The sequence below is a fragment of the Patagioenas fasciata genome, chromosome 4, assembly GCF_037038585.1.
Source record: "Patagioenas fasciata isolate bPatFas1 chromosome 4, bPatFas1.hap1, whole genome shotgun sequence".
NCBI lineage: Eukaryota > Metazoa > Chordata > Aves > Columbiformes > Columbidae > Patagioenas > Patagioenas fasciata.
The window spans coordinates 26,285,314-26,309,028 of NC_092523.1; the positions used below are offsets into that span (position 1 = coordinate 26,285,314).

A 23,715-nucleotide genomic window follows, 5' to 3' on the forward strand; every position below is an offset into this window, starting at 1 on the left:
TTGCAACTTCCAACTCAGATAGATTTGGGGTGCAGGTGAGAATGCTGAATATCCTTCCCAATGAAAAGGACCTATTGGCACTAGATGCTCCTATGATTTATAGAAAATAGTAATTTTTCTAAAGCTTGCAGACAGAACACAAATGGCATTCTGACATACGGTTTTAATGAGTAATGCAACAGAGTTCGAAGGGCTGGATGTATGCTTGAACTAAAAGAAATTGCACCCTGTCAGAAACAGCGTTTACACAGAACTTGCTTTATTGCCATGCTTATTTTTTAACACAGTAGGCTTAACTATTCCTTTTGTAATGCTGGAGTTAGCTCATACTCATTATACTAGAGTGATACCAATCTAAAATAACTTAAAATGAAACAAAAATCACAGTAAATTGATTCTTGTGATTCACACACATTATGCACGAAATGATTTGATTGCCATTAACTAGTGATGGCACGTCTGAAACCCAAGCCTTCTGTGGGCCAAGAATAATAGTGGCATGGATTGGATCACCCAGTTGTTTTGTATTTTTACACTCTGCGTTTCTTAAGCGTCCGTCTCCAAAAATGCATCAAAACTCTTCAGGGCTAAGAAAAACATTACACATACTTGCAAGAATATCTGAAGGATTTTATTTGAAATGAAGTAAGTGATACAGTATATGGCTACGTACATTCATGGATTATTTGTAATACTAATCCCACTGGAATTAAAAAATGACAGTTTCAAAATTGTTTTCCACTACTGTTCAGTTACAGTCTGACAGTAACATTAGGGAGATGGAGTCAATTTTCAGTGCCTTTTTTCTACATATTGCTATGTGCTGTGGACTTGATACTCTGAGCAGCGCTTCTGCCTTTGAGGGGGTGGCTGCTCCTCAATACTCATGTGAACAGTTTTTGATTCACAATTACATCGAGGCTGTAATTCCATGCTATCCTATCTTCATTAGCAACGGCAGAAGAAATGCCTTTTCTTTTCTTTTTATTCTCTCCATCTCTGACTTGCGCAAACTCAGGGGGATGTGGTGTAAATCAGATTAGTGAAATGATTTAGCTTAAAAATAACATTTGCCAAAAGAAAAGAGGGAAAGGATTTGAAAGGGAGCCTGGATCATTATAAACTAAATTATAACTTGAATAATTCCAACAGCCTCATGACGGCCAGTGTAATAGAGGTGACGACTATACCATGAGGTGGAATCTCCTTAAACCAGCTCCACCATTAAAGACTGGGTATCATGAAACTAACAGCACGAAAGATACATCTATTATTGTACCTGGCTTGACAGCACACAAAATCTACAAAACTAGTTGTCTAGTGTATATAAAGAATCAGCCACCTATCTACAACCAAACCAGTTCAGATTTGGATATATTGATTTTTGTTCAGTGGGCAGGCACTGTTAGGGGAAATAAATACCTGCTACTAGCCCAGCCAGAGGATACAGCATTTCTGTCTTCTGAAAAATTAGATGATGTTTCCTTATTCTTGCTCTACAGTTCTTGTACTGCATTCTTCTCTTTCAAAATACAGTATCACCACCAGAAGTATGTTAGGGCTCTGCTGAAATCACTGAACTGTAGACTTCCATGCACACTTTAAAAAATTAAGCTACTATTTATTTCTGTATGTTATTTTCTTTTTCTGGACTTCACGTAAGAACTGAAAAAGACGTTTCAAAATAGGTGTTTAAAAAAACCTTAAAAACTTTTTCTGCCTTAATAACATAAGAATTCTTTGCTATTTGCGAAATGCTTTTTCTGATAGGTTCAATTTTATAGAATTCAAAAGCAAGAGTGATCTAAGTTTTTCTTTGAAAGTAATCCCTAGCATTTGCAACCAATCAATTCAAAGTTTCTTCATTTAATGGCAAAGTTTATTCATTTTTTAACAATTAAAAGACAAAACATTTAAAATTTGCAGTTCAGAACATGCACATTCACCAAATGACATGTAACACTGCATAGAACTTAATGTGTTACTAAAGAGAGAACTATTTATAAAACACAGTGCATTTAACATCCAGTTAAAACTAAACCTGAGAAACTACCATAAACACCAAGTCAGAAAGTCTTCATTCATGCAGCTTCATAATTTCCACAACAGTTTCAGCAGTAATGGCCTAGTGGAGCTGTAAAACCTCACTTTACCTTGAATGCAAATTTTGCTATTACAGACCGACTGCTTTCTGCAGCAGTTCACACATATCAAACACTGAAAACTCTTAGTGAAAAATTAAGCTGAAGTAGAACATTAATGCATTTATGGCTTCTATTCTACAATAAAGAAACACCATAAATATGATTTTAAAAAAAACTTGCTCTGGTCACAGCTTTGCAATTACAAATCCCTCTCTCCATGGAAATGCTTTCATTTCAGTTAAAGTATCCACTCTCCAAAGTGCCCAACTTTGCACATCGCTGCTCAGATGAGTATTCCTTATACTCACAAACAGTCCAGTTGAAGCCTATGTAACGGTTTGCATAAGCAGGAACCAGGTTTGGAATGCTAAAATATTCCTTTGTTTAATAAAGATCTATTGGTTAACAGTGAGGAAACGGGGGGGAGCGAGGGTGGAGGCGGGAAAGGAGAAACTCACTTGTTGAGTTTTGTTACCAGTGAAAACATCCAGTACCAAGAAAGCTGAACTGACAAACTCATTTACTTACATAGCGCTAGCTTCTCAATATATTATGAGCAGACTTATAATGAAGGCATCAAAAAACAGGGAACAGCAACCACCATGCATTGCCGCAGAACACGTAAAAATATTACTTCATGCAGACAGAATGATAAAGTCATCAGAATTACAGGCGCTTTACACGACACAGAAGAAAAAAGGGCAACAACTTCTCTCCTTAAATTTAACATATATTCCAAATTACTCATCATTCAAGATGGGTTTAAATGAAACGAAAGAAGTCTCAAGACACTTAACATGCATCTTTGCCACATAGTGAATTTTATGGATGCATGTGGACATATAGGAATTTTCAGCTATCTCTTAGAGTTTCAAAATATTTTATTTATCATTTTATATAAATAGAATGATCACTAAGTATAAATCTGTTGAAACTGCTTTGCAAAAATAAGTGTAAAATTAGGAAACGGCAAGAAAAAATTTGAAATACAAATTATCAATAGGTTTGTTAGAATTTGTTTCTTTTCACTTACTCTTTTGAATCATTTATATATATGTATATATTTAAAAATAATCCAGCAACAGAATTTGTATAAGGTATCTGATTTCTACGTGGTGCTCATTCAACTTTTGATGGGAATTTTTAATACTAGCTTGTAATTATTATGCAGTGCACATGAAACAGATGGAAAAGTCCATCTCAATTCTGTATTTAACAGAAATTTGAATTTTCAAACAATAAGAACAGAGGCATTGTTATGAGCATTTTTGTCTGAACTGTTTTTTCTTTAGATAAACATCTGCACAATCCCCTTATTTTAACAAAGATACGATTTACTAACAGGATGGTAATAACTATATTACTATGTACTCAACATGAAAATAAAGTGCATATTGTATACTTGACCTGATTTACAAGTGGGCACACATAGTCAAGACGATCTTACGTTTTAAAACAGAATTTTATGAGTAATCAAAAAACACAGAATTGCCACATTGTCTTTTGTACTATTTCCAAGAAGCGGTATCTTCCAACCACTGATTACCAGAAAATAAACAACATATAGTGTGTAGAGAGTATAGAGACAGGGGAAAAACCCATCAGAAGTAATAAAAATGAAAACTGCACTTTATGAAATACTGCAAATTCTGTAAAGATGCAACGATGAAATGCTGTGATGAGACAGTCTTAACCTTAAATTACAGTCTAAATTTAGGATCTTAGAGCTGTTTCAGTTGCTTTCTTCCTTTTTAAGATAGTTAACCTGGGGATATACTGTGCATTGTTCTCCTCAAACTGTATTACAACAGTGAGAAAGAATTTTATTTCATAGGAAGAATAAGAGATCATGTAAATTTCACATTGTAAATATTTTACAATATATTCCATTCCTCACATTTTTTTTTTTTCTAAAATCAGCAATTAAATCAGTTGGAACAGGAAAAAAAAAGGTAAAAAAAAAATTACCCATAAAAAGAGCATGTATGTATTGAGTCGTTTTATATGAGTTGAGTACACTGAGAGATTATAAAGGAGCAACAGTGTCATGGTTAATTTCAGAAATGTTTTGAAGTTGGTCATTGTCCCTCAGATGACAGAAAATAGGGATCCCCATTTTAGGAAAGGGGCATGCCCCCAAATTTTTTCTTGCCGTAGGTCAAGTGATTTGGCCCTCCCATATTGATCCATCTATTTATCTATGTCTGAAATGGCTTTTCTGAAGGCAGTTCTTGTCTGCATGACTGACTGGCAGTACTGTTTCTAGTGGGATACGTTCCCTTTGTCCCCGTGTCTTCTGTTTTCTGTTTAAAGATCACTTCGGGAGAGGAAGACATTGTATAACATGCATGTGAAATGCAGAGTGCTTTCCCATTGATATGCCTTCCTAAATATGTACTTTCATATAGTGCCTTTTGTTGGCATTTACATGTGTTTTGTAGTTTCTCTTAGAATGGAACATAAGAAACTTGGATAGTGCAATAAAATTTTATGTTAAGTGTTTAGTTAGATGAAAGGCAAGGAGGAAAAGTCAATCTTTACTAAGTATATGACTAATGAAGGAGGGCAAAGAAAAGATGGGAGGGGATGACTTGTTGCTTATAAGTTGAAAGTGGATGATTTGGTGAGTGAAGAGGAAATTCTTAATTTAACAGATCATTGGGGATGTCATTGTTCTGCTTGTTGATCTAGTTGATCTCCATTCAAAGAAAAAAAAGATCATTTCTGCGTAATGCACAGAAATGTAATTAAAAACGAACCCAACCGCTACTATAGAAAAATGTATATTAAATGCTATTGTAGTGGCTTTTGAACTCAGAGACTAAAGAGCTGCAAAGTTAAATTAAATTCTAAAGTTGAAGTAGATTTTCTTATTTTGAAACCTGATGGTTTTTGAGAAATATCAAAGGTAACTCTTTATAAAAGTTATCACAATTTAACACCTCCATTCCCCTTTTTTTTTCTTAAACCAGATATGTATATTTTTCTGCAGTCACCTCCTCTCCATTTTTAATTAAAGGTGAGAGTATATAGGTATTCTGCATGACCATTAAGTTGTAAAGGGGCTGCTGCAATGTGTTTCCCACCTTTATAGGAAGTGGCTTTAGTGCAAATAAAACAGTACATACCACAATCTAGTGGGCATGCTTTGCTATCTATTTCTATGTATGCATTTCAAATAATTTCAGTATAAAAATGTTGAAAATTTAATAAATTTTAAGAAATAAGTTAAAACAAACGTTCTTTTGAACCTACAATATAAGCAGGTAAAACTAAGCATCGCAAAAATAATTAAGTTTGCTAAAGGGAAGTAAGGCAGAGCAATTCTTAAAAAATTGAACAAAATAACACGTGCTCAATTTTACAAGGTGGCAGTCATTTTCAACATATGCAACACTAAATGAAAATAAGGGAAAAGCTCGTGTAAGGCCAAAGGTGCAAAGATTTGCAGTTTTGAAAGCAAATGCCATAAAGGCCACTCAAATTAGACCTGCTGTACTGTAAATCTTTCTCCTCGAGTGCAGAGACTCAAGCATGCACTTCTGAGCTCAGGACTGGAGTTAATTTCTTTTCAAATTATCTCTAACAACAGAAAACATTTATGGAACTTCTTTGGCAAACATTTTTAGGTTAGTTTGACACAAACATCTATAAACATCTTGACTCAAAATCTTTCTCAATTAACACCATTAGGATACTATTTTTTCAGCACTTGTTGAAATCAAAGGCTTGTTATCAGCTGTATTTAAATATATTAACACTTAAAAACCTCCACAGATGCTAATGGCCTGTCAATGTAAAGTATGTTTAGCGATCTGACCATTGCCTTCCAAGTACGTGACCAGTATCGATGCAACTTCATTGCAAAATAAGCAAGCTGGCAAGATACAAGGTAAATTCCAATCTGTTTACAAAGGTCAAGCAAATACTTGTTAAAAAATTTAGAGATGGTGTGTTACAGTGTAGTTGCACAGTGCTTATGTCTACTGAATACACAAATCCAAACTTTATGAAGCAAGACCATCATAGATCTTTAAATTTCTGACAACTGGGCCATGGCTGAAACTCCCAGCAAAGATCTAGTAGTCTGTCTCACAAAAGTAACTGACTACATCTCATGCTGTGTTCCTTCACCATTCCTCAGGCCTTTGTTTCGTGGTATCATAAGCTCTTATTACTTCAGACTGGGAAACGATCCCATTTTCATCTTGAGAGAAGGCATAGCCATCTGCAGATACAAACCAAAATAGAAACCAATTAAGTTTTGATCACATATTTTTGCTAAAGCTTTAATAAAACCAACTTAACAAGGGTCAGTAGGGGGCAACAATACCCTTTTTAGCAATTAGTAGATAGAAAACTCATGCTGCTTCTTACACAATTTTGCAGTTATAAAATAGCAGAAAGAACTCTGTGCAGTATCTTAGGAATGAAGAGAAACCTACCAACAGGCAAAGAACACAGTCTACTATGTTTAGGATACTTCATCTTTACTATAAACAAATGCAGTGAAAGGTAGAATTTTACTTCAATATTATTAATGGATATTAATTTTTCTTTGTCAGTGAACACTTACGAAGCAAGTTTTGCTGCAGAGAGTCAGAACGATACAAATTCACATGGTTCTTCTTAAAAACATTCTTCAGTAGTTGGGCTCTTTCAGTTAAGCTACAAAGAAAGTGGACATGTGTGAAAAATATTTATTTACTAATTACAATATCCCTTTATCTTTGAGTCTGTTAAACTGAATTAATTATTAAATGAAAAGTGTCCCTTCCCCTTTTTCTCTTTCAATTGTGTCTGAACTAATTATTAAGAAGATGATTAAAAGCGTGTGTGAGGGCAGATTATGAAATCCAGATCCCTGGTAATGTTTTTACTCATCACAGTACAAGTAAAACATCTGTTTAAAGCACTGTTGTGTGCTGACAACACAAATAAACTAATAATATTGTAAACATTTGAGCATGACTCCTTGAGAACCATGCAATGTAAAGGAAAGGAACTGGCTCTCTTGACGTAGTGTGGCCTGACTAGTGCCAGGCTGAGTTAGTCTTTTTCTTACACAAGAAAGTGCTCTGAACCTCTACTGAGACAGTGCCCCAAAGGGACAGGGAAGAAAGATGGAGAGAAAGTCACATCCATGGCCATCAAGCTGTTTGTACAAAATCATATTGCTTCCATGTCCTAGCAAGGTGTGTTCCACATGAAACTCTGGAAGGTGTTTTTCTGAAGATAACAGATTACTTTTACTAATAGAGGTTGGTCACTTCAGCCCATCTCCTTCTTTCTCAGCAGTATTGAGTCTGTTGTGTTGTGTTTATTGCACTTTAACATGATCCAAGCAACTCTCCATTTCAACCCAACTAGAAAACAGGAGTATTAAACAATTTTTAAACTGAGACTCAAGTCTCAGGTGAATGCTGCAAACTCTAGTGAACAAAGCTGTGAATGTGCCAGGTCTCCTTACCATGCATCTTTCTTACATTTAAAGTTCTCTTAAATAGGATCCCACATTACTAAATAAATAACAACTGACTAGCCATAGCTCAGAAAGCTTTAGAAATCTGACAGTTTTGATACCTATAAAAGATGTGCAAGGGATATGTTAAATGCACACAAAACCTTCAATTTCTTCCTCTAAAGTTGATATTAACTGAATTAGAGCTTGTGTTTCAGAGAAATACCAACCTATCACTGACACATTTCCAATGCTGAAAAATCCACCTGCTCCCCATGTGGACTGGTCTAAAAATTAGTTCACTTACAAATAATAAAAAGTATCTTTTGTTTGTTCTGAGTATATAGTGATTTGATTTTGTTATTGTTTTGCTAGATTATCAAAGTTGTTCCTTGTGTAAGGATGTAGTAAGTATAACAGATTTCACATACCTACGTTACTGAGTTTTGATCAGTCCGATTACTTTTTCAATTAGCTTAACAGGTTTACCTTCCTGGGCTACTGACCAGACTAAGTGGTGCAAGGAATGGAACTAGACCGCTTCAGCCATTCAAACCATTAAATTAGAAATGTTCCTTCTTTCTTCAGTGAGTACATACATATTTATAAAGCTGCACCATTGTCTTAAACTGGAGAGACTAATGGTCTGTCTCCTCTTCCTGTTCCCCTCCAGTCTGGTGGTTAAAGCATATACCAGGAGGTGAGAGCTTGGCTCTTTAAGTTAGAACAGACAAATAAACCTATTATTGCTACACCCATAGAGGAATGCAAAATCTACAGGGTAAGAGGACAGGCAGGGGAAACCGCTTCTATGGCCCTGTTTTGACCAAAAAGACAGAACGAGATTTCCTTGTGAAAAAGAACTGGGTACCAGTTCCAGGAAAGCCGTTGGCATCTGCTGTCTGAACCGAGTGGAGAGGCTGGAGAACTGAGACACACCTTACTGTCAGTGTTTTAATAAGCTACCTCTTTAGAAATGTTTTTTTCCTTCATCCTAATTGCTCCTCTAGGCAGGGTAGGACCCTTGTTTTTTTAGTTCAGAGCTACCAACTGTTAAAGTGACAAGATCAATAAAAAATTAGGGACTGAGGTTTAAACCACAAGGATAAACTGAGTGGAAAAATAAGTATCTTCATGAAACATGGGAGGTCAAAGAGGTGGAAGACCATACAAATACTTTGATACAGTTATCAGCTCTACCTCCTTTGCAATATATCTGAGGAACCCTTCTTAATGTGAGCTGAAATCAGCAAATTTCTCTGAAATTTTGGGGTTTGACAGGTGTTATTTTATAATAAAAACTTATTTTATTAAAAACATTCCATGGCTATTCTAGCATTTTTGACACCATCACTATTCTTTGCTCTTGTTCCAGAATGAGATGTTCAGATTGCTTAAATGCTAGACACTGAAAATTCTGCTTTAAGTTTTACAGGAACATGAAGCATGCACACATCTTAGCTTATCTACAATGCTGTTTCCACTGCACAGATCTGATTACTGGTACAGAAAATACAAATTAAGTATGAAATACATTTGAGAAAAGTGCTTCCAGCTATCCAGGTATTGAATTCTGCTCTATTTCTATACTTGAAGAAATACTGCAGGCTCTTGATGATGAATCACCCTGTTGCCATTCAAAAACATATTTAAAAATCTACACGCAAAGTCAAGAAAACATGGTTTCATAATTAACAAATGATAAATCATAGTAACTAAATACCTATGCTCATTATGTGTACCAATATGGACAAGCAGAATATTAACTATTTTCAAACATGAAATGTATATATTTACAGGCAATTAATCTCATTTATAGAAAAAAAAATACTAGTTTATATATTTCTGACCAACCACTTAGCTGGTCTAAAAACAATGTCCAAGGGGACTAAATGAAAAACAATGATGACATGAAACAGCACTTACAGTACATATATCTAAAGTAACTTCACAATTCTGGGCTGTTATTCATATTATTGTTAGTCTATGTAGTATTCAACCCAGTAAAAATATTTTTGTACTAAGTATTATTACTGTTGTTTCTGCTTAACCATTATATACAAGGTATCAGAAAAACTGTTTTTGAACAATGGCTTTTACACAAGTATCCTTTTACTTTAGCTATTTTAAGTACAAATGGTTTTGTGGCATTTCAATTACAATGGCTCTAAAGATGGAAATCATACTTTCTGTGGCACAAGTTTGTTAATCCACTGAAGCTGCTCTATTATTTATGCTATCAAGGCACCCTCAAGTCAATAGTATTCCAACATGAAAGTTTACTTTCTGTTGGAAAAGTGACCATGCAAAATTCGTATTTTCTTGCTCAAAATATATTCTTACTGTATTGACAAATACATGTGATAAAAGTCAATTTCAATGTGTTGTCTACAGAAGAGCAGAATAAAGTATTTTTGGACAACTTTGGGGAAAAAATCTGATTACATAATCTTATACACACTGAAACAGCAAGATATGATAGGAATGCTCTTCAGTGATAAGAGTTTAAAAAGCTTTTCAAATCACCACTGGAAAATACAGGGGATGACAGATTTTAAGACTACAGATTACCACGTCCTACTTTCAAAGCATATGCTGAAATATAATAAAGATCTTTGAAGAACAGGGTTTTAAATTGTTTCAATGTAAATGTCATTTTTTATCCTAATTTTAAGAAAACAGCTGAAAGCTCAAATTCAGAATTTAAATAGAAAATTCCCATCCTAAGATTGTTAGGAAAACATCAAAAGGTAAAGCCTTACAATCCTATTTAAAAGCATGCAGTATCAGGTCAACACAGTGCTAAAAATCTGCAACAAATATATTCTAGCTGAAAAAACAGCCATAAAAATTAACACTAATGTACTTCTAAGTAATCATTCAGATAGTGTCTGATTGCAACATCTAGCCAATAGTAGAATCCTGACCTGTTATCTGTGGAAGCTGAGCCTCTGGTTTTGTGTTGTAGTATTTTTAAGATGAGAATGGACAGAGTGGAAAAGTTCCTGTGTTATTTTTCTCACTATTTCCCACTTACTTCTTCATCAAACAGTGATTTAGATATTCTTAGATTATTTTGGTATTTCATGAGAACAAGTCCCTTCTTTTGCTACACTATAAAAAGGTACCTCCGGAGACATGCACACTAGAAAAACATTATTTCGGCTGAAGAATACACAGTAAGTTTGTCAAAAAAACCTATTCTTGCATGAAAAGTGCTACAACTCAAGAGTAAGAGAGTTCTTATGAACATATTTAAAACACCTGCAGAGGACATTCCTTACCAATTTAACTACTTAGTCTGTGCTGGTAAGTAGTTAATCCAGGCACTTAGGACACTCAAACATGTTTACAATAGTTCAATCCAATTTCTGAAGCTGCAAATAAGTCAGTTCATCGGACCATTTTTTAAGAAAAAATATTTTCTCCATAAAGGGCGACTTTTTGTCTCTATTATCCACATTAAGTTATAATTAGAAAAAAATCATGGAGAGAATAAACCCTTAGGAGATATTAAGATGTCTAACATGCATTGATTTGTGTGTTAGGTGGATGATTACATACATCAAAGAAAAGAGATCTAAAAATAACTCTGTAGAGAAGGAATGAAGACATTCTGGCAGGTAAGTAAATCACCTTCAGCAAGCCGTCCTAACTACTTAGTTGTGGGATAAAAAGATAATTATAAAACTAGTGGTGAAAACACCAAGTTCCTCTTACATAAATAAGAAGGGTTTTGGAAGACCTTCTGTAGGATGAAGGGAGAGCATACTGCCTAGACAATGGAACTGAAAGTAGCTGAATTTGGGAATACAAGAGAAGTCCTGGGAACACTAAAAGGTACATTATCTTACTTTCTTCTGAATCCACAAGATGTTTCCCCTTCTAGCACTTTCTAGTAGTAATGCCTGCTTTCTTTTTTGTAGTTCATTCTTCTTCAAACGTTTGCTCTTTGCAAGAGAGCACACAGCACAGATTCCTCGTGGCTCAAAGCTCAGCCCATTGATAAATGAGTTGGTTAATTTGGAGGAAGATCTTGCCCTGAAGCTGCCTGAATGAGCACTGCCACTGGAGAGAGGCACCCGTAACAATCAATTTAGATCACCTTTAAAGGCAAGAGACCTTACTCTTGCAAGCACTAGTTGGGTCTTGCAGTGATGAAGGAAAAGTACACTCCATGCAGGAATCATCATCAACTGGGGGATTTTGCAGTACTTTCAGTATGGAGCTGCTGCCACAAAGACAGCATATGGGGCCTGATGGGAGACACTATACAGGAATGTGCTCCCGTGTAGCCCACCACACTAGACTACGTGTTGCACCAGTGGTGGGATGAGCTTCCAGGCCTCATGGTACATCGCCTAGTATTTGTCTGTGGTACTAGGGAAGATGAACTCCCCTAGAGGGAAAACATTCTTGCGAAAAGAATTTCTAGGAAAAGAAAGGAAAAGTAAGAGCAAACACACGAGATGGATATTCCACTAATTAGAAATGGAGGTCATCACCTTGGTATCCAAAGTAATTTGGTCTCAACTGGTAAACCCTAGTAAGCTGATTCCCACAGAACTGGAGGAGGCATACAGTAAGACTGAAGGAGAAAGGGAACTTAAGTATCTTTATGAACTAAAGGTGATTCCTGAAAACTGATCCTACAGCAAGTGGCTGTGCTTTCTAGTCTCTTTCTACGCATACCTTGGTAGGAAAAAAACCTTCTTGGCTAAGCCCTTTGCCATGAAGATACTAAAAAACCAGCAGTTCAAATGGAAGAAAGAACAGGAAAATAAAGTATTAACAGTCTTGGCTTTTTTTAGACTTCACAAAACTCATGAAAATGAAAACAAGAAAGCTTTCCCTCAGCCAAAGGGATGAATTGGGAGTGGGGGAGAGGAGGGGGTTTCCTCATCTCACACTCCCGTTCAGCAAGCGTTTGCTATGAGTTCAGCTGGAGTTAAAAAGTATTTCAGTGAGTGCACACCTTTACACTGAGTTTTACACACAGAGATGGTCCAGTTGTTCAGTTTTACCTTCTCCCTTTTCAAATTACCTGCCTGACCCATGAAGGAGGATGTAATGAGGGAATTCTTGTGGAGTCTTAAGTTGAACATGTATGAGGTAAGAAATAATTTCACCAAATTTGTTAGTTCTGAACTGGCACTAGATACAAAGCTATTTTTTTTCTTTTCAATTTCAGCAAAGATGAGGCAGATTTTCTTGTTTTCCCCTATGCTACCAAATAGGTTTTTATTTTTTTTTTAATAAATTGTGCTTAGGCCCGATTTATAACTATACTAGTGAATGATGCAGGTTTAAACTCACTTTATGTTAATTGTTATCACAGTTAAAAAGTGACAGAATTAAAATAGTGCCTCAGGTTTGTTCTATACATAATAACTAGAAATGTAACAGTCAGCTACAAATAAACACATCAGATAAAACTCTTGGTAAAACCTAAATCTAAGCATATGAATAGAAGTATGGGCTCAGTATACCTGAAACCTGTGGATTTTGAAAAATAATCTTTGTCTTTGATACATGTATAAGGCTGAAAATATTTAGTGTGGGTTTTTTTTGTGTGTGTTTGGTTTTGCTCTTTTTTTTTTTAAAAAAAACCAAAACAGTGATCTACAGATTTTTACGGTACCTCTTGCCATGCACAACTGCCCCAGGATCCTCAGACTTTGCTTCCAATTCCTGAACTTCATCTACCAGTGTCTTAAAAGTAGCTCTCTTTACTCTGTAAGTAATACAAAATACTGCCAGATTTAGTCTTGTTGAAAGTAAAATAACAGATTGTTCTTTTATAAATATGTTCTTATATAAACATTCAATTTACAGTTCCATTTTCCCAGATGACTTCAAAAACAAGCTTTGCAAAAAGAAATATTATCAAGCAAGTCTAAATAATACATTTTATCAGCTGGTCTTGTAAATTAGAAAACACAAATATTTATTAAAAATATATGACAATTATTGAAACATTTAAAATACTAATAACACTTGTAATAATATTTTTCAAAAACCAACAATGCGAAAATATATAATCACCAGAGATGAGCTTCATTTGCTTTTCTTATATTAGTAATTAGAACACATATTTAAAATTCAGTACCTTCTCCCATAAACCTTGGCATTTCTGTACTCACACTTTATATACCACATCAAAAAGTAAAGCTGTCATAGGAATACATAGAAGTCCCATCCAAAACACTCCGGAGCTGAACATCATAGCTGCCTGGAGGGGAAAAACAAAACAATGTGATGGTGTTATGTCAAGAACTAGGAAAAAAAACCAAAAACAACTTAGAAGTATCAATTAGTTAGTTGAGGGTATCAAAAGCAAATTTAAACGAATCATTCTAGACCCTCTAATGTGAAATAAAACTTTAACTATATTCTAAAATCCTCAGAGTCACCATAGAAATCCAGTAGATATTCAGCACTAATTCATATTAAGAAGCCGGTAAAAAGAACACACTGCTTAGCTCACTGAGAGAAGGGGAATCTGTTCCTCCACAACCCCGCTCTGCACCACTATGCTGACCGTAGACATTTCCATTAAAATCAGGTTTATCAAAAATCCATCCCCACCCAACCCGCACAATCTTTGTCAATACGCAATGAGCACAATTTCTTATTTGTAATCAACACTAGCAGGATATAATGGTTCCTGATGCTGGGTATGGATATTGGACACTGTTACAATCATTTTGCAATATAACTTGGATCTAAGTTATGTCAAACAGAACTCACTGTACCACAGTTCCCACACTGCCCCAGACTCGTTTTCAACAAACTGCTTAAAAATAAGAACTAAGAAAACAATGAATTACATAATTATAGAAGTATGCATGACATTGTTAAATGAAGATCTAACACATTAATGTACAGCAAAACACTTGCAAACCAGATAACTGCTTTTAGCGGTGTGTTTGCTTTTTTATACACTGCTTTATTTTAATGCACAGGAATTTCTTCTGTTCTTCTATCTGTAAACATACTAAAAACTAAAACACACTTGAAAGCCAAAACAAGCATCATAATCTATAGACATTAAAGGAAAAAAAACTCAACAAAACTTTACCCTTGTAATTCATGTATCAATAGTATTACAGATGTAAGAAGTATGATAAATACTTCATGAAGCATATTACTGAAATATTGTTTTGCAGTCAGTATTGAAAATACCTTTGTAATGTAATTAGATTGCACTGAGAATGAAAGTTACTTGCTACACGATATTATTTCAAATCCTTTGTTTCATTACTTAGAGATTAATTCCTTTCTAAGGCTAAACCTCAGTACACAACTAAAATAAACAAGCTGAAATTTTACTAACATTAACTAGCAGACAAATTCAGGTAGTTTGCAGTAGCTGAAGTCTAACTTCTGAGTGCATATACAAGAACATTTTAGAATTATACTTGATATGTACATGTGTAAAACCAGAAGTGAATTATTTTCAGATTAAAAAAGTCTCATTCTCATACAGGTAAAAAGTTCTATTGACCTTGTTTTTATATCCAAATTTCTACTGACACTGACTGTTTAGAAAGCATTAGAATGTATCTGAACTGAAAAGCTGGTAAACTTTCCACAGCTGTATTAAAAGTATACAGATATTGCCCTGAGATTCTAGTAATTATTTCTGCCAACAGCTGTCAGCAAAGGTGTAAACACCAAGCAGTGACAGGTTCAAAATAATTCACATTTTCAACAGAGAAAAAAAAAAAGAGAAAGTTGCATGAGGAAGTGGAGAAAATGTATTAGCACAGTCACTTTAGAAGCAAAACTTGACTTTTGATGTACTTGATGAAATACTCATTTCCTAAAACAGCAGCTAATAGGAAATGTTCATCACCGCTACATTTTGCAAGACTTTTTATAATTAAGTAGCAATTAGAGAGACAAAGTTTCCTAAAAAAAAAAAAAAAAAAAAAGAAAAAAAATATTAAAAAACCCCAAACCCCACTTGAAGTAATTATGACTCTTACTTCCTATTCTAAACTTTTTTTTTTAATTTATAAGGACATAGCAAAGAGCTGTGCTTGTGTTAGCCACCCTGTATTAAATGTTTGCTGGTGAAACAGCAAAAGTGATAATGTAGGTCTTAGGATGTTAATTCTGACCATTGTAATGCTAACTATGAATGAAGGAACAACTGGCGCCTACTATTCAGTCCATCCAGCCTTTGGCTTTACAAATGAACAACATGAATTGGGGAAAAAAAAAGTTTTTCTGTGTCATATTTGAAAGCCTGTCAGATTTTTTTTTCTTTTACAGAGTTAATCCAAACCTAAAAGATTTAAAGCCGACATTCGCATTAAAGACAGAGGGCCTCTTTGTATTTTTTGGACGAAGAGGGGAAAAAATAAAATCCCACAGAGGTATTTCCTTCCTTTCTGTACAAGAAAGCTCCCCCCTCACTCTGTAGAAAACATTTTTGTCTCTAACTTTTCACATCTCTCTACACATAGGCAGGTCATCTGGGAAATGGCAAACCAATCCTTTTCAGACAATGGCACTAACAGGAGCAGCCTGTTCTGGGGACGGACTCTGGCTGCCTCTGTTTGTGGTTTACAAATTGTTCCTAATGTGAGAGATTTGTGGTCTATGCCAAGTTTTCCCCCTTTAGGCCTTGTGAAACCAAATGGACTCTGCCACAAAAGTGGCTCCCAGGGGAATTCAGAAGTAATCCAAATTGAGAGCTGGGAAGCCTAGTTTATTGAAGGACTTAGAAATCCTGCAGGGAGGATAAATAATTTGTCGTCTGTGGAGCTCATGCTCAATATTAGGACTTTCTAAAGTGAATTCACATTGCTTAAGCGCATTGTACAGATTTTTATATCAGCCCTTGTTTTTCAAAAAAAGAAAGAAAATGCTGAGCATTACTCCCTCTCATGGCTTAGTGGCAGATTAGAAATCCTGGCTGGAAAACATTTTTAATGCACTGATGAAGAGGTACTATTAGGAAATTACATGTCAAAATTAAGAGAGAATATTCCCTTTTTCTTCACTACAAAATATTCTACAGAAAGAGCTAGCTGAGATGTAAAAAGCCTTCTGAAAGTAAAGACAGAAAGGCAAAAAGAACAGCAAAATTCTTGCTGCAGAAAAGCTTATGGAAACTATCTTCATTTTTTCTATTTCAGGTATCATCTAGGTATGTGCCCTCTCCTTATAAACTACAGATTAAAATAATACCTCCTCAACACTACCAAAACAACTCCAGATTCTCCTACTTACTACTTATTTGCTTCTTCTACTTACTGTTCTAATATGAAAACAGATTTCCATTTATCACCCAGAGCAATGAAGTTCCAACAACTGTTTTCTTGTAATGCCTCTAGTATTTCTTTGCTATTTAGAGTTTAAAAAACATTTCATAGGTCCTACTAGTTGAGAACTAACTAGGAACTCTTCTTGTTAGGTATAGTAAAAAGGGAGCTCCTCCATTTTTCTGCAAATACATTCAAAAGAAAGGAAAGCCTTACTGGTATTCACCACAAAGTATGAGGTATTGAAACAGAGGGAGTACTAGGCAGTCCGGAGACAGGTAACTGTGGAAACCTGCAGACAGAATCTCTAAGTTTTTACTTGAACAAATCTCCTATGAGATGAGCAAAATGACTAAGGATAGACTATGTAACATGTCTTCACTTTTCCCTAGCTCCTCTGATTTTCTTCAGGTAAGGACACTATTAGCCCATTGCAAGATCACTGATTTCCTCACTGCAGGTGGGCATGAAGGGTGGAACATATAGCACAGAGCCATGATTAAGATCTTAGTCCTAATCATATGAAGGCAAATAATAAATATTACAAATAATAAAGACACATACACAAAAGCTCACAAATAGAGACATGTACTATAAATTCTAAAGCTTCACAAAATACCTCTATGGTGACGCACTACTTCTAATTGTACTTGTTATCAGAAAATACTATTCTGCAAGAAAAGGCTAGACTGTCATCTTCTGCCTCAGAGTAGAAGATTCCCAGGGAAACCTTTAGGCTGATTCAAAGATGACATAAGAAACAGTATCAGGTGAAGGAGATGAAAAGTCACGCTGAGCAGATGAGTCCTGGCGGTTCTACAGGGTTTGTTACCAGGATAGGGGCTGTCTGTGCTAAAACAAGTGTGACAGGAAGGAGTACAGGAAACACTGACCTTCACTAGAACTTGTAAGGAGCTGAAATCATCTCTCACTACAGCACGTCAGTAGAGAATGTTGCTATGGAGAAAGATGGTGGCTGAATATCATTAAAGTGTCATTGTATGCATAACTGCAACAGGAATGTGTACTGAATTTGATTCACAATGTTTTAAAGCAAAAAAACCTCAAAACTTTAGTTTCTAAAGGAGACTGACAATAATAATGCTGAGGGAGAAAGTTCAATTAAATGATGATACTGGGAAAAGATTAACCAATAAAAGGAAGAATATTCGAAAACTAATACAACCAAGACAGTTCATTGTAAGCAGAAAAGTTAAATTTGCTATTTCAAAGATCAGCTCTGCTGTTTCTGTTTGCACCTGTGCAGCTAAAGAATGGGAATGTAACTACTGAATATGGAATAGGATCTTTGAGGTATTTCTGGGAATAGCAGACTCTGGCTGTGTGGCAGAGGCACGTGACCCCACCCCGGCCAAAACAGCAGCTGTCTGCTCAGGACACAAAATTGAGGGAAGTGGCAGATGCACCACAGGTTTGTGTTGCCATCCAGAGAGACTGTGACTGGTGGGAAAAATGGGCTGACAGGAATCTCATGCAGTTGAACAAGGAGAAATGTGAAGTCCTGCACCTGGGAAGGAACAACCCCAGGCATCAGGATATGCTGGGGGCCGCCCAGCTGGGAAGCAGCTTCACAGAAAAGGACTTGGGGGTCCTATTGAACAACAGGTTGAACATGAGCCAGCAATGTGCCCTTGCAGCAAAGGTGGTGAATAGCAGCTTCAGCTTCATCAGTCAAAATATTGCCAACAGAGGTCAAGGGAGGTCCCCTCAGCACTGATGAGGTCACACATGGTGAATTGTCTAGTTCTGGGTGCCCCAGTACAAGAGACCATGGACATCCTGGACAGAGTCCAATGAAGGTCATGAAGATGTTGAAGGGGCTGGAGTATCTCTCATATGAGAGGAAAGGCTGAGAGAGAAGACTCAGAGGTAGTCTTATCAACGGAGATAAATACCCAAAGAATGGGTGTAGAGATGATGAATCGAGGCTATTACCAGTGGTGCTCTGTGACAGGACAAGAGGCAATGAGAACAAAGGGAAACACAAGAGGCTGACACAGATTGTCCAGAGAGGTTGTGGAGTCTCCATTCCTGGCAATGTTCAAAAGGCGTCTGGATATGATCCAAGGTAACTTTCCCTAGGTGTCAGAGGAGCTGGACCAGGTGACCTCCAAAGTTCCATTCCAATCTCAACCACTCTATGATTGTGTATTAGGCTAAATATGGGCTTTTCTCTCCATTAGACTAAAACAAATTCCCCCGTTCAGATCAGACTTCAGACAAACATCTCCCCAAAAAAGACCTGTTGATTAGAGATTGAAGTATCCGGACAGCTACAGTTTTAAGAAGTGTTTGTGGTTTTGTGTGTTTGTTTGTTTTGGTTTTGTTTGTTTGGTTTTTGTTAAAAATCAGTAAGGCACAATTCCATATAAGCAGGTTATGCAGAACAATACAGAGGGAAGCAGCAATACAATATTTATGAAACTAATACCGTTGGCACAGTATATTCTAACACATATTTTCTACATGGTGCAGCTAAATCATCCAACAAGGAATATTATTGTTTTTCACAAAGATTTTGCAAACCTCAGTCAAATGATCTAAAATTCTGCAAAATACATGCTTGATCCTTAACTTCAATTTCCGTCAGCAGTTTTATAGATCCCCTGGGTCAGACAGAGCAGAAACAGACAGTGCTCTGAAGAACTTTACAGTGCATTATCTGCACTACCACAATAAATTAAGAAGTTATGCAGATACTGAACTTTAGCTTTTAATCTAAATGTCATATTTCTTATTCCATTAAGTGTTATAATTCTGAGCTAACTTATTAATCACATAGGTGTATAAAAAAAGGCCTAACAATTCAGTGCACACAACAGTAACAAATGCAAAAGAGTCAGGAGTTGCATTAGTATGAAATATGCAACAGCTTGATTTATTTTTCTCTCCTTCCCAACTTGGTTTTCAACTCAAATCACAACCATATTTATTCAAGAAAGAGATAACCATACCAGCTTAAACCTGTATCCATAATTTTTCAAATCAACCTGCTTCTTTAAAGTGGCATTAAAAAGAAAAGTAGCCTTTGAATTGCAAGGATCAAAACATTAATGGAAATGTTTGAGCAGCTTTATAGTCTACTGACACATAAATGGTTGCTACTCTTATTAGGGTGATGTAAGTTACTGAAACTTCATTAATTAATGCAATTATTACAACAGGCCTGTTACCAATCTCTAACAGATACCAGCCATATAGGTACCAGCTATCCATATCAGGAGATCACTTGTGTCAGGATACCTCTGGTCACCTGAGCCAGAAGCCACCTTTAAACTCTTACACCTATTTGGCAACCTAGTTACCACTGTTTATAGGACTTAGGAGCACTGGAACATAGATAAACATCTAGTTCCCACACCACGAGGAACAGCATGGCACAGCTGGGATGAGTTGGTCCCATGTGGGACCAGCAATCTTGAAAGACCAGAAAACAAAGGTCTTGATGCCAGAACTGCCTCAGCATTCTAGATCAACAGGGAATTTTGGATCAAAGGGGTCTTTGGCTTTTTTGTGAAAAGTCAGAGCAAAACAGTGAGAAAGAAAATTACACTTGATTATAGTATTAGGAACATGGCAAAGAAGGCATGGAAGTGGCCTAAACAGTGAAAAAACCTGCTGTCACTGTCATAAAGTCATCATTTTTCATTTCACTATATTTTATTCTAGAGCACAGCATTCTACCATCTTTCCTTCTGTATATGCAACATACAGCAACACATATGTAAAATCCAACTTTAAATATCTTCTTTACAATTGGAATGATACATAAAATGATGGAAACAAGTAGAGAAAACTTGCAAAAATATGTTATATACTTGTTTCTTTGTCCACTAAGTTATTGGGCGATGCTTTGACACTAAAAGATGAACATAAACCAACAGTTCTTCTGATTTAGCTTTGGGCTGCTAGCTTCAGTGCTCCAACACAAGAGTGTTTTTGCAGCATGAACAGACTCTTCTATTACAAGTATTTTTTTCTTGAGGCATTATCTTATATCATTCTCCATTAAAACATATTTATCAGAGCTGTATAGGTGCTTTATAGGAATACAAGAAAAACTCAAGTTTCAAAATATTTAGATGAAACCTTTCCCCTGCATTCGATGAATGAGTTTTCCATCAGCTCCATATGCCTTTTCTCTCCCCTTCAAGAGCATTAGTATTTTATTTTCTTGGAATAGAAACAGCAATAAGCAGCAAGAACCTTATTATTTTCATGACATTAATATGAAGAAGTTACACTGAATCCTTATTAGACTGTTTCAGTAGGTTCTTTTCTGTCTAAAAGAAGCCATAAACCAGATGTTTGTAGAAGACAGGTATCACCATCTAGTTAGGACTGAACGGCTGGATGAACGTTGTATCAAGAATACTGACTAGTAAGATTATAAACCTACTGAGGTAGAAGTCTTTTTACCAGCTCCAAGGAGCTGAAAGAGAATATGTTCAAACTTTATAAGGATTATAGTTGGTAAAATTTTCTTAAAAATCTACAATTCATTAAAAAAGGGGCATTTTAAATGAACACATTTGGAAAAAAAATGCCTGAAAATCCTCTTCAGCATAATTTATCAGATCAGGCCAAGGCAAAACAGACAAAAAGCTACAGAAGTAGAGGTCAGCTTTTGACTTGTTCATTTAATTTCTGCCAAATGTACTTGGATGAAGTCTTCAAGCCTGACTTGCACATTTGAAGAAATTAGACAAAGCAGTGTTTGCACATGCAAGCTGAGATGTTCATACGGATTTGTTTCTATAATGTCACAATCTTTTCTACAGTTAAATTAGCGAATCTTTTAGTTTGAATACTTATGGAAGGCCTGTACTTGCTTCTCAGAAACCCTGTGACTTCTGTGCTGCCAGAGACCACCTGGTCAGGCAGGGGCTTCCAGGGGGCATACAAATATCCTGCTTCCCATCTGAGCCACAGGTTCAGACAGGACTTTTAGCCACACAGAGTACAGCTCAAAAAGCTTGACCAAAGCTTCTAGAGTAAGTTCTTATGAACTATGAGATGTTTAGGGGACTTTATTTTGATGTTACAGACTTCTAACTATATTCTTAGTAAGAAAACAAAACCAAAACCAACCTCACCCAACAACACACAAACAACTGCTTACAGGTACACACATCTAAAGCTACTCCATTCATGCACAAGCAAACACAGTAAAAAAATAAGACTGTCCATTTCAAGTACAGATACAGTTTTATCACAACAAGTATATGCATTTGGGTTTGTAAGTCAGATCACTTTGGTGACACGTTCAATTCAAACCCCAAGAGTATTTATTATTGTTGATAGCTAAGTCTCTTTATGAATAACTGTTTTTCCAAGTTTGTAGGAATTACATTTTTGCTCACAATAAATTCAGAGACTGAACAAGTACTAAAGAAAATATCCAGTTATTTCAACAGTGAAGCAGCCACATTTCTGTCATATCAAGTATAACACAGCCTGCTGCTTCCAATGTGCTTATTACTATAAAAGTTCTTCTGTCTTAAAGAAACTTAAGTTAATTCCTTGTACTTTCCATTAAAATGCAGTAGTTATATAAATACCTATATACTAGTTTCCCCATAACTGTTTATATGTAAGAGGTGAGATTTGTGGGTCTGAATTATTTCCAAGTGAGGGAGAGAAACGCACCTAGATTTCCTGCATGAGTTTTTAAATTGCTGAATTATGTCACAGAGGTGGAGTTAAAGGCATTCACTCTTTTATCGGTGTAAGGCTTATTAATAGTTGATATGCTTTGAGAACCATTAGAATAACATCCTTCTGAAACAAGCAGTTATTCTCAGTTTCTGATTCCCACTGAGACTACACACTGAACTCCTCAGTTCAGGAGGCACTGGCCATACCCAGAAGCAGACATTAGCGTCTGGGAAATTAATACTAAATTTTAGATCTTTCTCAAACCGAACGGTTTTGAAAATTTGGCACTGAGATCCAAATTAGATCAGCACAGGCAGCAATTACACATCTTTTATGTATTCAGTCCTATTTGCAATATTCAGAGTAGGTTAAACAAATGAGATAATAAATGAAAGTGACACCAGCAATTACTGTCAAAAGGTTAAAGATACAGTACAATAATGCATTCCAAGCAGCACATAGATAGCACAATAGAAAGGAAATGTGTGTATGACAAGCAGTTGCTCATGCAATGTTATGGCACCTCATATTTTTTAAGGCATTTTACAGTTTCAAATACTTAGCAAATCTGTAAAACTGAAGATGAAAAAAATTCTTAACCACTGCACTACTTGTGCTACCTCGTTATAAAAACCCTCCAGCCAAATAAGCACTGCAATTCTGAGTTCTGAATCTGGTAAGACTTCTCTTTAGAAAATTAAGACTTACCAAAGAACCGCAAAGCAGCTTACCTGTCTATTCTTCCTCACTAGACGACATAATAACAGCTTGTTAGTTGAGCTCCATTTTCACAAGACAGAAATTCATACTATTTTAAACAAGCACAGCTACCACACTGAAGATATAAAAGAAGCGACTCTCTCATGCATCTCTAGTTAGCAGGAGGATTCTATAAAGATTAAGCCTGTACTGAAGACTGAAACAATATTATTTGCATATATTTGGATATTAGTTAAAATATTATTTTACCTCTCCTGACATATCAGGTGCCATAGGAATGACTGGCCACAAAGAAGAGTAGATTCCAAAAAACACTACCCAAAGTGCTATGCTGCCCCAAATAGATATATGGCTGAACTGTTGAAACAAAAAAAAGAAAATAGAACAATCATCACAGGTGTACTATGACATAAAAGAGATTTTTGTTACTTAGTAT

General features: G+C 35.8%; 1 protein-coding gene across 8 annotated transcripts in view; it reads right to left on the reverse strand.

Annotated features, from left to right (window-relative positions):
- Window positions 1-609: 609 nt before the first annotated feature.
- The window catches only part of ATP8A1 (ATPase phospholipid transporting 8A1), a 107,963-nt gene continuing 84,857 nt past the window's right edge, over window positions 610-23,715 (reverse strand). For all 8 annotated transcript variants that reach the window (XM_065836432.2, XM_071807427.1, XM_065836431.2 and 5 more), the window contains 5 exons: window positions 23,529-23,636; window positions 13,749-13,837; window positions 13,247-13,339; window positions 6,721-6,812; window positions 610-6,372 (listed from right to left, as the gene is read on the reverse strand). In XM_065836432.2, the coding sequence (XP_065692504.1) occupies window positions 6,275-6,372; window positions 6,721-6,812; window positions 13,247-13,339; window positions 13,749-13,837; window positions 23,529-23,636 (480 nt within the window). In that variant the 3' untranslated portion in view covers window positions 610-6,274. The remainder of the gene's footprint in view (window positions 6,373-6,720; window positions 6,813-13,246; window positions 13,340-13,748; window positions 13,838-23,528; window positions 23,637-23,715) is intronic.